The sequence below is a fragment of the Somniosus microcephalus genome, chromosome 7, assembly GCF_052327205.1.
Source record: "Somniosus microcephalus isolate GS21.2 chromosome 7, FLI_Smic_1.0, whole genome shotgun sequence".
Lineage (NCBI taxonomy): Eukaryota > Metazoa > Chordata > Chondrichthyes > Squaliformes > Somniosidae > Somniosus > Somniosus microcephalus.
In genome coordinates, this window is record NC_140993.1 from 232,727,972 (window position 1) to 232,745,047 (window position 17,076).

General features: G+C 47.2%; 1 protein-coding gene across 2 annotated transcripts in view; it reads left to right on the forward strand.

The window, feature by feature from the left end:
- Positions 1-3,830: 3,830 nt before the first annotated feature.
- Positions 3,831-17,076, forward strand: part of cd226 (CD226 molecule) — a 72,742-nt gene continuing 59,496 nt past the window's right edge. For both annotated transcript variants that reach the window (XM_085993437.1, XM_085993438.1), the window contains exon 1: positions 3,831-3,968. In XM_085993437.1, the coding sequence (XP_085849563.1) occupies positions 3,911-3,968 (58 nt within the window). In that variant the 5' untranslated portion in view covers positions 3,831-3,910. The remainder of the gene's footprint in view (positions 3,969-17,076) is intronic.

Genomic DNA, 17,076 nt, shown 5'->3' on the forward strand with positions numbered 1-17,076 from the left:
TGGCGCTCGAAGGATGGGTAGCAAAATCAATGGACAATAATGGCCCAGTTTAAGATTAAGCTGGTGTTTGAAGCTTGGATAGCAAAATCATTAGACGGTAAAGACCGCCACCCGACCCCCAACCACAGCAATACCATCGACGACCGCCCGAGGAAGAAGACTCATTGCGACTCGACGACGACGTTAGCTGAGGAAAAGGAGGGTGCTTCACACAAACAACTTCAGCGCCGTGCCCTGTGACCACGTGGCAACGAGATACCCCAAAGGACAGAAAGAGTGGATCTCAAAACCCCACCAGTTAAAGCAACAGGTTTTGGATTGGTGAGCATGAATTCCTGGCCCCTCATAGCTTAATCTAGTTAGGTATAGGGGGTGGGATAAGGATAAGGGGATTTTTAATGTATCTGTTTCCTTTGATGTGCCGTGTGTTCCCCATTCCCATATAATTGTAATTGTTTATGTCTGTATTCATATCCGTAATTCTCAATAAGATTGTGTTTAATTCTGCTTTTAATAAAATTTTGGTTTTCTTGCACCAAACCACTTGTCTACTCGATTTTCTGTATCACCGCCTGTACCTAAGTCCGGTGTCTAGAACCCAGGGGTGTGGGAGCGATTCGAACCGCTCAAAGACAGTCAGAGGTGAAGCTGACTGGGCGCATGCCACCCCCCTACAGAGACTAATTTAACATATATGCTTTGATATCAAGTTTAAGTTTTAAATCCATTTATGTTTTAAATAAATTCATGCCATGAAGACTGCCTTTGGGCATTGAATGGAAAAGGGCTTTGGATGATGATCCATGTATCAGATGATAATGGAGTATGGGTATCTTAGACTGAAGGAGACTATAAGGGCCATTCCTGATAGGTGAAGATTAGGTTTCAGCTGTAATCTGTAGTATTTAATTAGGCAGCCACGCAGTCCCACTTTCCGGTAGGAATCACAAGAACATTCAGGACTGAGAACCCTGGATAATTTCCCCCCAGCACAGGACCGCTAAAGCCAATTGCATACATGCCAGCCTAGAAAGCTATAGCTCCGAAAGAAAATTAGCACGGATTCAAAAATACTGCAAAATGGACCTTTTAGTGTAATTACCAGTTTTCATATGCCATAGGCCTATATTGAAGCCTTTGACATGTGAAAACTATTAATTAGATTGAGAGTGCAGTGGATCATAGCCTTGTAACTTAAACTGTAGATCGATCCAATATTCTTTTACCCATAATGGAAGAAAAAAAGCTAAAGTTATACAAAGGCTTGAAGGGCAATACAAATGTTGAAACTCCAAGATTTATTTTCTTGGGGTGATCTGGAGGCATACTCCCTCCTGGAAAGCTGAAACTTGGACACTTTATTTGGTGCATCAATCCATGGCCCCCTCCTATTTCTCATCTACATGCTGCCCCTCGGTAACATCATCCGAAAACACAGCGTCAATTATTACATGTTAAGCTGATGACACTCGGCTCTACCTCACCGCCACCTCTCTCAACCCCTCCACTGTCTCTAATTTTTCACACTGTTTGTCTGACATCCAGTACTGGATGAGCAGAAATTTCCTCCAACTAAATATTGGGAAGACTGCCACAAACTCTGTTCCCTAGTCACCGACTCCATCCCTCTCCCTGGCATCTGCCTGAGGCTGAACCAGACTGTTCGCAAACTTGGTGTCATATTTGACCCCGAGATTTGCTTCCGACCACATATCCGCGGCATCACGTACACCGCCTATTTCCACCTCTGTAACTTCGCCCAACTCTGCCCCATCTCAGCTCACCTGCTGCTGAAACCCTCGTCCTTGCCTTTCTTACCTCTAGACTTGACTATTTCAAAGCACTCCTGGCTGGCCTCCCACATTCTACCCTATGTAAATTTGAGGTCATCCAAAACTCTGCTGCCGATGACCGAACTCTCACCCAGTCCCATTCACCCATCACCCGTGTGCTTGTTGACCTACATTGGCTCCTAGTTAAGCAATGCCTCGATTTTAAAATTCTCATCCTTGTTTTCAAATCCTTCCATGGCTTATCCCCTCCCTATCTCTGTAATCTCCTCCAGCCTTACAACGCTACAAAATATCTCCACTCCTCTAACTCTGGCCTCTTGAGCATCCCCGATTTTAATTGCTCCACCATTGGCAACAGTGCCTTTTGCTGCCAAGTCCCTTAGCTCTGGAATTCCCTCCCTAAATCTCTCTGCCTCTCTACCTCTCTTTCCTCCTTTGAGACACTCCTTAATACCTACCTCTTTGACCAAGCTTTTGGTCATCTGCCCTAATTTCTCCTTAAGTGGGTCGGTGTCAAATGTTGTTTGATAATGCTCCTGTGAAGTGTCTTGGGGTGTTTCACTACGATAAAGGCACTATATAAATACAAGTTGTTGTTGCATATTCCAGGATTTTGGAATCCATAATTAACATGGGTAATACATTATTTTCAGCTATAAAGGCAGGGAATCTTGCTCAGTTTTATTGAAAACTGCTCTATTCTTGTCATTTGGAAACAATTATTTTTCTTTATATTTTTAAACTTCTTTCTCACAGTAGCAGCTGGCAATCTTTCACTGGAAGAAAAAAAAATCAATTTACTTTCTTTTAAAAAAAATATTGGGCAGAAGCAAATAGAGGATATGAACACAATCTTATTGAATGTAGAATCATTCCAGTCAGAGCTGGAGGCTTCAAATGTAGAACTGTGCACAATTCTTCCAAATGTCTTTGGTGCATTTCTAGGAACTTCCCCCAGAAAAGTTTGATTTTTTACATTTAAAAATGGTATAATCTGTCAGATCCGTGATTTTTTAAATAGGATGTTTCCCCAAGAACTACAAGGATGCTGTAACTTAACAATCAACAGGTATTTACTGGAGTAGAGTAGTCTCAAGACTGAAGTACAGAAGCCTGCTCCGGCTTTATATACAGGTGTGGTCACTGCCGGTACTACAGTATACAGGAGCTGTAAAACAGTTCTCTCTTAAAGGTACATACACAACATAATCTGATTAAGTTTTAACACTTTAATATTTCACAATTTATAGAACCTGTTCACAGGGGCACTCTCTGTCCTTCCAAAGCTTCCAGTTCATGCTGACATTATCCTTCCTTGTTCAGTTCAAACTGGCATGTTTTTCCACCTCCACCAACCACCCCCAGTTCAGACTGGCATTTTATTCCTCTCTCTCCCACACCCCAAATTCAACCTGGAATTCTTTTCCCCGTCCTCCCACCCTCATTCAAGCTGGAACTCCTCTTCTACCCTTACCCCAGTGCCATATGCCATTCTTCTCCTTCTATTCAACTAGGTACTACCCTTCATTCACCTCTTATCCATGCTGATACTCTCCTCCTCCCCCACCCACATTAATGCTGGTGCTCTTCCTCTTTGCTCCCCTTCCAAAGCACTGCTCCTGATTATTTCCCCCCACCACCAAAGTGTCACTCCTGACTTCTCCCCTCTTCTCCCACTCACCCAAATTGCTTCTTCTGACTTTTCCCCTTTCACCCCCAGCCAATCTACTACCTCTGTCATGCCACAGAACGTTGACCCCCCCACCCCCACCATTTTCTCAGAAAGGTTTAAATAATAGAGAAAATATTTATGTGCAAAAGTAGCCACAATAGCTGAAGAGGTTGTACTCTGTGTGTAGTTTGAGTTAAACAAACACCTTTGAATTTCTCTTAATTGACAACCAGTAAACACTCGTTTGTGTTCATCAAATTATGACATGTATGTGTATTCTGCAACCAATCAGGCTGCAGAAGGCTGCAAACAAATCCTTGACAGAGATATAATCAGACAGGAAGCTGATCTGAGCATTTGATGAACTCCCTCTGCATTAAGCGGTGTTACTGTTACTTTGGATCACTTTTTTCCCCCCTGTTTCAAGCATTTCAGATCACCATCAATGTCATGGTTAACGTGTTATCTCCTTCTCTGTACTGGGCTGTTTCAGCTTCAGAGGGGTAAGTACTAAACTAACTTCAATATCTGAATGAGGCTATTTTCAGTCTCGCACCCCTCAGTGTGTTTTGTATGAGCTTTGTGAATAAGTTGTGCTGAATGTATGCCTTGTGTCCATTTTAACTGTATATTACTCATGGATCTCTCGTGACATTTTTCACGGAATAAGAATAAATTGATTGCCTAACTTCACTCACTGTGGGTAGATAAGTAAAAGAATACATTTGTGTCCCTCAACTTGTGCATTGTTACAAAACTGATTATCATCTACACATCTAGCGTGCTGTAATATTTTTAAAAATGTGTTGGTCATACATTATAGTTAGACAAATAACGATGCATAGCATGACGTTATGGTATTTGTCATATAACAATTAGAAATAGAATTTTGTATGGATGCAAGAAATAGGTGCAATTTGATAAGGTGGTTGAGGATAGTTAAAAGGTGTTCAAGTTCACTTTGAAGTTTACTGCTGCTCCCAGGGTGACGACGAATTAGTAAATATTATTCATGGTTTGAAAATTTTCAACTAATAATTGATTTTTTTTGCCAGATATAGATTGGTATTTACAATAACAACAAAAACAACTTGTATTTATATAGCATCTTTAATGTAGTAAAATGTCCCAAGACGCTTCACAGGAGCATTATAAGACAAAACAATTTGACACCGAGCCACATAAGGAGAAATTAGGGCAGGTGACAAAAAGTTTGGTCAAAGAGGTAGGTTTTAAGGAGTATCTTAAAGGAGGAAAGAGAGGTGGAGAGGTTTAGGCAGGGAATTCCAGAGCTTAGGGCCTAGGCAACAGAAGGCACGGCCACCAATGGTTGAGCGATTATAATCAGGGATGCTCAAGAGGGCAGAATTAGAGGAGCGCAGATATCTCGGGGCATTGTGGGGCTGAAGGAGATTACAGAGATAGGGAAGGGCGAGGCCATGGAGGGATTTGAAAACAAGGATGAGAATTTTAAAACCGAGGCATTGCTTAACCGGGAGCCACTGTAGGTCAGCGAGCACAGGGGTGATGGGTGAACGGGACTTGTGCGAGTTAGGAGTGTTTTATATACTAGTGTTAATGGTCTGAAAATGCAAGTATATAAAGAGCACCAAGATTAAAACTTCGCTCAACATGTGTATTACAGCATTACTGTAAATGACTATCATCTACAACTTTTTAAAATAAATTTTCATGCAACAAGATCCAAACAAGATTTCCAAAATCCATGGAGTCATTTTTAAGAGATAGTTAGATTCCATTATGGAGAAAGCAGACTTTTCGACGTATGAACAATGTTGGGCAACAGGACACCTTTCCACTGTATTTTATGATCACGACAAGAAAGTCTCTCAAACAGGCGTTTATTTTTAATTAACCTTACTTCGTATTAAAAATTGAGGGAGCCACACATGCTGCGAGATTCTACAGCTCAATTTAAATTATTGATTCATTACCCTGCTTTCAATTTGACTTATTTCCTGTCAGAATTCAAAATGCACATTTATGTCATAATAAAAATTATGTATTCCTGACCAGACTGATAATTAGCAGATCAAGGTCTATGATACAAAAAAGCGCTCCTGCTGCAATGATGTTCTACTTTTACACCCCACTGCCATTACTCACACTGACTTGTTTTTTTCCTACTGGGGAAACAATGTATGCATTGCTTCTAAGTCACTGGCTTCCCACATGGGTTTTTTTTTCTGGTTAACACGCCATCAGTACTGGTGTATGTGATAATGACTGAGTTTATATGCAGTGCCTGAACTTCAGATTACTGTTGTACTACAGAGGGTGTCATGTTTACACTTTTGTGTAGAGTTCCACTCTGAGGTAGTTGATTTTTATTAGCATTATGAGAGCAGGATTGCCTGCTTTCTGCTCACATTAGAAAGACTCCACACCAAGTTTAAAATGTTCCCAGGAGGCCCAACAAGCCTGCTCAGGCAGTTTTTAACTGTGGAAACGATACCTGTTGCGAAATCCATGAGATGTGAGATGATCTACTGGAGGTGGTCTCACAGCTCTTGACCTTACGTGCTCTGGAGTAGAATTGTTGACCTGGTGTGCAAGTAATACTGCCAGCTTCACACAATGCACACTTGAAAGCACATCACTTTGGTGTAACAGTTTTAGTGTAACAGCAGCCTAAAGTAGGAATAATATCTAGCTTTCAATTAAATTTCCTTTTAAGATGATTCTACATAGGCTGCATTAACAAAAAATATATGTAAATATACGGCAGAAAAGATAAACAGCTGAAATAATCTTGAACCGAACACTTTATAAACATACAACTTGTATTTATATACCACCTTTGGTAGGTTTTAAGGAACATCTTAAAGGAGGAAAGAGAGGTAGAGAGGTTTAGGGAGGGAATTCCAGAGCTTAGGGCCTAGGCAGCTGAAGGCGCGGCCACCAACGGTTGAGCGATTAAACTCCGGGATGCTCAAGAGGCCAGAATTCGAGGAGCGCAGATATCTTGGGGGTTGTGAGGCTGGAGGAGATTACAGAAATAGGGAAGGGCGAGGCCATGGAAATATTTGAAAACGAGGATGAAAATTTTGAAATCGAGGCATTGCTTAACTGGGAGCCAGTGTAGGTCAGCGAGCACAGGGGTGATGGGTGAACAGGACTTGGTGTGAGTTAGGATATGGGCAGCCGAGTTTTGGACATAGTTTACTCCTATTACCACAGATTTAAAACATACCAGAAAGCTTTGAATGAGGAAAGATCATTCGAACCATCAAGCCAGATCCTTTCATAGACTATAGACGCTACAGCGTTGCATAAGTTATCCTAGCTCCCAAAAGGCAATCAAGCAAAACTCCACAATGTCTATCTAACCCCATTATCTTCATTTTTGCACTTCTGGTGGCTGCCCTCCCTGCTTCTTGCTTTATCAATTATAGTAAATTATTTGCAACCTCAAAAATGGCCAATCAAAGCTCAAACATAAGGAATGTTCTATTCCTGACCATTCTATTCAAAGGGGCACCATTTTCATTAATCTTTGCTAACCCCCCTTTTTATTTCACTTGGGGAGGAAGAAGACCGAGAAAGAACTTCTATCATTCTGTCTTGATGGCGCCCAGTACAAGTGAAGCGATGAGCTTCAATGCAATTTGTATCATGTTGTATGTTCAGGCGCAAACTATGTTTGCCAAACACTTTTACATCAATGTGCCCCTTTAAAGTGCTAACTAAGGCTATGGTGGAGGTAGCTGGTCAGTTAACGATAATAGTGCAAACAACATTTAGGAATCTGGACATTACTAATTCACTAATTTAATAAATTTCAATATGAATGGCAGATTAATCTGAACATCAAAGGGATATATAATCGTTACTATTGTTTTTAGAAATCACAGGCAAAAGATTATCCTCTTGTTTTCCACTGACGCAGACTGCCTTTATCTCCCTATATAGCGACTATGTTTTTTTTGAAGTAAAGCTTTAGTTTTGTTACATGATGGTGATGCTGTGGGCTGGGATTCAGCCACGCATCAAATGTAAATTACTGTAGCTCTCCAGATTTCTCTACATTACAGCAGTGACTACACTTCCAAAAAGTCGTTAACTGGCTGTAAAGCGCTTAGTGATGTCCTCAGGTTATGAAAGGTGTTTTATAAATGTACATTCTTCCTTCTATATAGCTACAGACGTTAAAACTGTGACTCCTGATTTATCCAGTGGACTAAATGCAAAAACGCTGATTTTTTTTTTCTCCCCTTCTCCTTCACTGCACTGTGTTCACTTTTGATGATACATTTTGTCAACATCACATACAATAGCCTCATTTCCATTTCTGGGACCCTATTTGACTCTGGATGACCATTTCTTTGTCAAATGAACACGCACAAAGGGTGTGCTACCAAAAAAAGAAATTCATTTCAAATATGTTCATATTTAAAAAAAAAAAATAAACAATTAACAGGATGAAAACTTTACAAAGACATCAGTGATGTTTTGGAGATAGAAAGAGCCCAGAATGCAGTAGGGAGAAAATATGAAGATATAATAAATGTACACCACCTTCCTACTTTACAACAGTGACTCCACTTCAAAAAAAAGTACTTCATTGTATGTAAACGCTTTGGGTCGACCAGTGGTCGTGAAAGGCGCGATATAAATGCATGTCTTTTTTAAAAAAAAATTCTTCATGAAAATGTGTGGCAAATAATTTTACGTTTGTTTGTATGGCAAGATATGTGTAATGCACAGAAATGCATCACATCACTTGCATGTGGCATCATGATGATGCAAAGATATACAATCCTTCCTCTTCTCTCCAATTAAAACAGTTTTGCATTTTGGTGAAGACAGTGCCCCTTTAAGGAGTGAGCCTAAACCTCAAAATATAGACAAATAAATAAAAAGTGGGGCATCAAACAGGCAGCTGAGCTCAGAATAGTTTTAAGAGCCAGCAGGTCAATCTGAAGGTTGTGACATGATTTTGTTCTACTTGGCATGTGAATACTGAACTAAGGAAGTATTTAATTCCTGTTTCGTACATCAATGTTATGCGTTGTTGGAGTGCTTAAGTTTTTTGGTGGGTTTTACTACCCCTTGCCGAGTTGATGTATTTTCTTATCAGAAACTATTTTAATGTTTAAATATCCCTACTGCTGGCTCTTAAGTATCAGGATAACTAACCTTAAAATACAGTGTGCGAATACTTTGGTCTTGATGTATGAATATTGGTGTACGAACATTCAACGTATTCATCGAGAATTCTTTTGTACATAATCCATGTCTTTCGATGTAAATGCTACTTTCTATTTTAATTGGGGCATTAAAATAAATGGGTTAAGGAATTTCACCTGTGTTAAATATATCTACCTTAATATTTTCACAGCATAATTTCAAGGCTTTCATAGAATTACATAGTATTTACAGCACAGAAACAGGCCATTCGGCCCAACTGGTCTATGCTGGTGTTTATGCCCCACACGAGCCTCCTCCCACCTCTCTTCATCTAACCCTATCAACATATCCTCCAAACCTTTCGCTTTCCCTTCAAGGCATCGTCTATAGTTATAGAAGCGTGTATGACATGCAAAAAGAACAATTGTGCAAACTGCTTTCAGATGTTTTGATGTGAAAGGTATTATTTCCCTGTGAATAGTCATTATCCATCATGTTACATATGCATTTTATGATATGGGATCAATTAATTATCAAATTCATTATAGCTGTCACTTTCTTATAAAGTCACTGTCAATCCTTCAGAGTCCTTGCAGCTTGACCCTGCTTTGACTAACCAAGACCCAAACGGTTTTACACCACTGGAGTCTTTTATTTCTTTCACAATTCTGACAATAGCAGATAAAGAAGTGGCAGAATTTCAAGAACATATAAGGAAATGTGGCAAAAACATGGAGATATTTTATTTGTCACCAGCCTGGGAAATACTTGTGGATTTTGTGCTGGCCCACAGGTCAATCGCAAAAAACATTTCCAACAAAGAGAGTTGTGGGAATAAAAATCTGTCGAAACCTACCCATCTCCACTTGGGAAAGGAAAGCGTACGTCCCATCCCAGAGCTGGCAGCAAAGACAAAGCCGAGAAAAGGCTGAATATCCACTGCGTAGTGATTATCGATTAAGGCCAGTTTGTAGGGAGCTTCGCCTGGAACAGCAATCAGGACAAAAAAGAAAGGAATGTCAGTTGAAATAACATTAAATCCAGTGGAAGGTAGAGTGAGGAAACATTGTATAGGATTTATTGCTTTATTCAGGCGCTATTCAAATGTAATTGCCCCTTTTGTATATACAGTAATTATATATTGTGAATACATTTATTGTACATAATGCGAAGCGAACTGTTGAAGTGCAGATCATTTTCTAGTGGGGCATTAGCCAGGGAACTCGTGCTAGAAAACTAGAAATGCCTTGCATAAATTGGCTGTCGCGTTTCCTATATTACAACAGTGACTAGATTTCAAAAGTACTTTATTGGCTGTAAAGCGCCTTGGCATGTCCTGAGATCTTGAAAGGTGCTATAGCACTGTAAGTTCGTTCTTTCTTACTCGCACTCGCAGTTCATTGCACCCTTTCAATATTTTTGAAGAGCAGCGCCATGTCAAGACACACTGGGGCCATTCCCATAGTTCCACATCTACACAGCAAGTTTATAATCTCGGCTCACCGTCAAGACACACTGGGGCCATTCCCATAGTTCCACATCTACACAGCAAGTTTATAATCTCGGCTCACTGTCAAGACACACTGGGGCCATTCCCATAGTTCCACATCTACACAGCAAGTTTATAATCTCGGCTCACCGTCAAGACACACTGGGGCCATTCCCATAGTTCCACATCTACACAGCAAGTTTATAATCTCGGCTCACTGTCAAGACACATTGGGGCCATTCCCATAGTTCCAAATCTACACAGCAAGTTTATAATCTCGGCTCACCAACAGAAGCTACCAATGGAATGCCCAGGTACTATCCCAATGGGAAAGAAAGGAAATCAAAGGATGAGTCACCCCGGCTATCTGCAAGCACGGTCTACTGGGCAGATGAAGGCATACATTGGCAATGTCGAGAAGCTGGCAGGCTGCTAGCCTTGTACCCTTGACGCTAAAGGAAATAGCAAAAATAAAATGAATTATAAACATGAACAGAGGGAAGTAGATACTTTTCAACAAAAAGTTTCTATGTGAAGAGTGCACTGTGTAAACTCTTCAGAAGTAGCTTTATGGGGCAGTCCAAAACTCAGGGTCATAAATATAAGATAGTCACTAATAAATCCAATAAGGAATTCAGGGGAAACCTCTTTACCCACAGAGTGGTTAGAATGCAGAATTCGCTACCACAAGGAATAGTTGAGGTGAATAGCTTAGATGCATTTAAGGGGAAGCTAAAAAAGTACATGAGGGAGAAAGGAGTAGAAGGATATGCTGATAGAGTGGGAGTAGGCTTATGTGGAGCATAAACGTTGGCATAGACCAGTTGGGCCAAATGGCCTGTTTCTGTGTTGTTAATTCTATGTAACCCGCTGTCTCCACCAATCATGGATAACTCCATTGCAATTGGTATCCAGTTACAACATTTTAAACTGTTATCATCCTTCCCCTCCACTGGCATGAGAGTTTAAGTGGTGAAATTTGCCCCTGCTTTATAGCCTTGATTCAATTACAGCTGGAGCAGTATTCTGAAGAATTCAGTGATGAGTGATTGACTTCTGAGAATTCGCTAACTCTACTATCACATTCACGTTACTAACATCCGGCTGTAAATGGATCAGCTTCCTACAGGGCAACAGTAAGGCAAGAAAAGTGTGGTAGTTCTCTCTGAAAATCAGGATTTCTTTTACCAATGAGATTATTTAAATCATTTATTAGGAATATGAATAGATAAATATAACAATATGGCCAAATATTCATTGAAGTAAATGATCAAAAGAGAAATAGGTGCTCTGTGGTACGCCTGTACATTGTATGACCAAAGTACCTTGAGTAGACTAGGCCTATATTCTCTAGAGTTTAGAAGAATGAGAGGTGATCTCATTGAAACATACAAAATTCTTACAGGGCTTGACAGGGTAGATGCAGGGAAGATGTTTCCCCTGGCTGGTGAGTCTAGAACCAGGGGTCACAGTCTCAGAATAAGGGGTGGGTCATTTTGGACTGAGATGAGGAGAAATTTCTTCACTGAGTGTGATGAATCTTTGGAATTCTCTACCCTGGAGGGCTGTGGCGGCTCAGTCGTTGAGTATATTCAAGGCAGAGATCGATAGATTTTTGAATATTAAGGGAATCAACGTGTGGAGGGGAGAGGGGGGAGAGCACGGGGAGGAGAGGGGGGAGAGCGCGGGGAGGAGAGGGGGGAGAGCGCGGGGAGGAGAGGGGGGAGAGCGCGGGGAGGAGAGGGGGGAGAGCGCGGGGAGGAGAGGGGGAGAGCGCGGGGGGGGGAGAGCGCGGGGGGGAGAGGGGGGAGGGCGCGGGGGGGGGGAGGGGGGGAGAGCGCCGGGGGGGGGAGAGGGGGGAGAGGGGGGAGAGTGCCGGGGGGGAGAGGGGGGAGAGCGCCGGGGGGGAGAGGGGGGAGAGCGCCGGGGGGGAGAGCGCGGGAGGGAGAGAGGGGGGAGAGCGCGGGGGGGAGAGGGGGGAGATCGCGGGGGGGAGAGGGGGGAGATCGCGGGGGGGAGAGGGGGGAGATCGCGGGGGTGAGAGGGGGGAGATCGCGGGGGGAGGGGTGGAGGGGAGAGGGGGGAGAGCATGGAGGGGAGAGGGGGGGAGAGCGTGGAGGGGAGGGGGGGGAGAGCGTAGAGAGGAATGGGGGAGAGGGGGAGGGGGGAGAGCGTGGAGGGGGGAAGGGGGACAGCGTGGAGGGGGGAGAGCGTGGGGGGAGAACGTGGAGGGGGAGAGAGGGGGGAGAGCGTGGAGGGGGGAGGGGGGGAGAGCGTGGAGGGGAGAGGGGGAGAGCGTAGAGAGGAATGGGGGAGAGGGGGGAGGGGGGAGAGCGTAGAGAGGAATGGGGAGAGGGGGGAGAGCGTGGAGGGGGGAAGGGGGACAGCGTGGAGGGGGGAGAGCGTGGGGGGAGAACGTGGAGGGGGAGGGGGGAGGGAGAGGGGGAGAGCGTGAAGGGGGGAGGGGGGAGAGCGTGGCGGGGGAGAGTGTGGAGGGGGAGAGTGTGGAGGGGAGATGGGGAGAGCATTGAGGGGGGAGAGGGGGAGAGTGGAGGGGAGAGTGTGGAGGGGGAGAGGGGGGAGAGTGTGGAGGGGAGAGGGGGGAGAGTGTGGAGGGGAGAGGGGGGAGAGTGTGGAGGGGGAGAGGGGGAGAGTGTGGAGGGGGAGAGGGGGGAAGAGTGTGGAGGGGGAGAGGGGGGAAGAGTGTGGAGGGGGAGAGGGGGGAAGAGTGTGGAGGGGGAGAGGGGGGAGAGTGGAGGGGAGAGGGGGAGAGTGTGGAAGGGAGAGGGGGAGAGAGGGGAGAGGGGGGAGAGTGTGGAGGGGAGAGGGGGGAGAGTATGGAGGGGAGAGGGGGGAGAGTGTGGAGGGGAGAGGGGGGAGAGTGTGGAGGGGAGAGGGGGAGAGTGTGGAGGGGAGAGGGGGAGAGTGTGGAGGGGAGAGGGGGAGAGTGTGGAGGGGAGAGGGGGAGAGTGTGGAGGGGAGAGGGGGAGAGTGTGGAGTGGAGAGGGGGGAGAGTGTAGAGGGGAGAGGGGGGAGAGTGTAGGGGGGGAGAGTGTGGAAGGGAGTGGGGGGAGAGTGTGGAGGGGAGTGGGGGGAGAGTGTGGAGGGGAGAGGGGGAGAGTGTGGAGGGGAGAGGGGGGAGAGTGTGGAGGGGAGAGGGGGGAGAGTGTGGCGGGGAGAGGGGGGAGAGTGTGGAGGGGAGAGGGGGTAGAGTGTGGGGGGGAGAGTGTGGAGGGGAGAGGGGGGAGAGTGTGGAGGGGAGAGGGGGGAGAGTGTGGAGGGGAGAGGGGGGAGAGTGTGGAGGGGAGAGGGGGGAGAGTGCGGAGGGGAGAGGGGGGAGAGTGTGGAGGGGAGTGGGGGAGAGTGGAGGGGATTGGGGGGAGAGTGTGGAGGGGAGTGGGGGGAGAGTGTGGAGGGGAGTGGGGGGAGAGTGTGGAGGGGAGAGGGGGGAGAGTGTGGAGGGGAGAGGGGGGAGAGTGTGGAGGGGAGTGGGGGGAGAGTGTGGAGGGGAGAGGGGGAGAGTGTGGAGGGGAGAGGGGGGAGAGTGTGGAGGGGAGAGGGGGGAGAGTGTGGAGGGGAGAGGGGGGAGAGTGTGGAGGGGAGAGGGGGGGAGAGTGTGGAGGGGAGACGGGGGAGAGTGTGGAGGGGAGAGAGAGGGGGGGAGAGTGTGGAGGGGAGAGTGAGGGGTAGAGTGGAGGGGAGAGGGGGGTGAGTGTGGAGGGGAGAGGGGGATGAGTGTGGAGGGGAGAGTGAGGGGGGTGAGTGTGGAGGGGAGAGGGGGGGTGAGTGTGGAGGGGAGAGGGGGGTGAGTGTGGAGGGGAGAGGGGGATGAGTGTGGAGGGGAGTGGGGGGTGAGTGTGGAGGGGAGAGGGGGATGAGTGTGGAGGGGAGAGGGGGTGAGTGTGGAGGGGAGAGGGGGGTGAGTGTGGAGGGGAGAGGGGGGTGAGTGTGGAGGGGAGAGTGAGGGGGGTGAGTGTGGAGGGGAGAGGGGGGAGAGTGTGGAGGGGAGAGGGGGGAGAGTGTGGTGGGGAGGGGGGGAGAGTGTGGAGGGGAGAGGGGGGAGAGTGTGGAGGGGAGTGGGGGAGTGTGGAGGGGATTGGGGGGAGAGTGTGGTGGGGAGTGGGGGGGAGTGTGTGGTGGGGAGTGGGGGGGAGTGTGGAGGGGTGAGGGGGGAGAGTGTGGAGGGGAGAGGGGGGAGAGTGTGGAGGGGAGTGGGGGGAGAGTGTGGAGGGGAGAGGGGGAGAGTGTGGAGGGGTGAGGGGGGAGAGTGTGGAGGGGAGAGGGGGGAGAGTGTGGAGGGGGAGTGGGGGTGAGTGTGGAGGGGTGAGGGGGGAGTGTGGAGGGGAGAGTGAGGGGGGTGAGTGTGTGGGGGGTGAGTGTGGAGGGGTGTAGGGGGAGAGTGTGGTGGGGGTGTGAGAGGGGGGGAGTGTGTGGAGGGGTGTGGTGGGGTAGTGTGGAGGGGTGTGGGGGGTGAGTGTGGAGGGGAGAGGGGGTTGAGTGTGGAGGGGAGTGTGAGGGGGGGTGGTGTGGTGGGGGAGGGGGGTGAGTGTGGGAGGGGTGAGGGGGGTGAGTGTGGAGGGGAGTGGGGGGTGAGTGTGGAGGGGTGAGGGGGATGAGTGTGGAGGGGAGGGGGGGGTGAGTGTGGTGGGGAGTGGGGGGTGAGTGTGGAGGGGGAGAGGGGGGTGAGTGTGGAGGGGAGTGGGGGGTGAGTGTGGAGGGGAGAGGGGGGTGAGTGTGGAGGGGTGGGGTGTGGGGGGTGGGGGGTGGGGTGAGTGTGGAGGGGGGGTGGGGGTGGGTGTGGGTGGGGGGGTGAGGGGGTGGGGTGTGGGGGGGAGTGGGGTGGGGTGAGGGGTGTGGTGGTGGGGAGTGTGAGGGGGGTGGTGTGGAGGGGTGAGGGGGGTGAGTGTGGAGGGGAGTGGGGGGGTGAGTGTGGAGGGGTGAGGGGGGTGAGTGTGAGGGTGAGGGGGGTGAGTGTGGAGGGGTGAGGGGGTGAGTGTGGTGGGGAGAGGGGGGTGAGTGTGGAGGGTGAGGGGGTGGTGTGTGGAGGGGAGTGGGGGGTGAGTGTGGAGGGGAGAGGGGGGGTGAGTGTGGAGGGGTGTGGGGGGGGTGTGGGGTGGTGGGGTGTGGGGGGAGGGGGAGTGTGTGGGGGGGAGTGGGGGGTGAGTGTGGAGGGGAGTGGGGGTGAGTGTGGGGGGAGTGGGGGTGAGTGTGGAGGGGAGAGGGGGGTGAGTGTGGGGGAGGGGGGTGAGTGTGGAGGGGATGAGGGGGGGGAGAATATGGAGGGGAGAGGGGGGAGAGCGTGGAGGGGAGGGGGGAGAGAGAAGTTAAATTATGAGAGTAAACTGGCAAGAAAGACTGATACCTGGGATGGCAGGAATGACGTATGAGAGAGATTGAGTCAATTAGGCTTATATTCGCTAGAGTTTAGAAGAATGAGAGCAGATCTCATTAAATCTTATAAAATTCTAACAGGACTGGACAGACTAGATGCAGGAAGGATGTTCCTGATGGCGGGGGAGTCCAGAACCAGGGGTCACAGTCTAAGGATAAGGGGTAAGCCATTTGGGACTGAGATGAGGAGGAATTTCTTTACCCAGAGAGTGGTGAACCTGTGGAATTCTCTACCACAGAAGGCAGTTGAGGCCTTTCTTATATTTCTTAAGGCTAAAGGGATCAAGGGATATGGGGAGAAAGCAGGGACAGGGTACTGAATTTGGATGATCAGCCATGAATTCATTAAATGGCGGAGCAGGCTCGAGGGGCCGAATGGCCTACTCCTGCTCCTATCTTCTATGTTTCTAAAACAGATAGTAAAAGCTTCTACAGGTATATAAAAAGTAAGAGAGTAGCTAAAGTAAACATTGGTCCCTCAGAGGATGAGACTGGGGAATTAATAATGGGGAATGGGGAAATGGCAGAGACTCTGAACAAATATTTTGTATCTGTCTTCACGGTAGAAGACACTAACAACATCCCAATAATGGATAATCAAGGGGTCACAGGGAGTGGGGAACTAAAGACTATCACTAAGGAAAAAGTACTTGGTAAAATAATGGGACTAAAAGATGACAAGTCCCCTGGACCAGATGGCCTGCATCCCAGGGTCTTAAAAGAAGTGCTGCAGAGATAGTGGATGCATTGGTTGCAATATACCAAAGTTCCCTGGACTCTGGAGAGGTCCCAGCAAATTGGAAAACCGCAAATGTAACACCCCTATTTAAAAAAGGAGGGAGACAAAGCAGGAAACTATCGACCAGTTAGCCTAACATCTGCCGTTGGGAAAATGCTGGAGGCCTTCATTAAGGAAGCAGTAGCAGGGTATTTGGAAAATCATAATGCAGTCACGCAGAGTCAGCATGGTTTTAGGAAAGGGAAATCATGTTTAACAAATTTGCTGGAGTTCTTTGAGGATGTAACAAGCAGGGTGGACAAGGGTGAGCCAGTAGATGTGGTGTATTTGGATTTCCAGAAGGCACTCGATAAGGTGCCACATAAAAGGTTACTGTGTAAGATAAGAGCTCACGGAATTGGGGGTAATATATTAGCATGGATAGAGAATTGGCTAACTAATAGAAAGCAGAGAGTCGGGATAAGTGGGTAATTTTCTGGTTGGCAAATGGTAACTAGTGGGGTGCCACAAGGATCGGTGCTAGAGCCTCAACTATTTACAATCTACATTAATGACTTGGATGAAGGGACCGAGTGTAATGTAGCCAAGTTTGTGGATGATACAAAGATAGGTGGGAAAGCAAGTTGTGCTGAGGACTCAAAGAATCTGCAAAGGGATATCAGGCTAAGTGAGTGGGCAAACATTTGGCAGATGGAGTATAATGTGGGGAAGTGCGAAAGTTATCCACTTTGGCAGGAAAAATAAAAACAAATTATTATTTAAATGGAGGTAGATTACAAAATGCTACAGTTCAGAGGGATCTGGGGGTCCTTGTGCATGAAACACAAGAAGTTAGCATGCA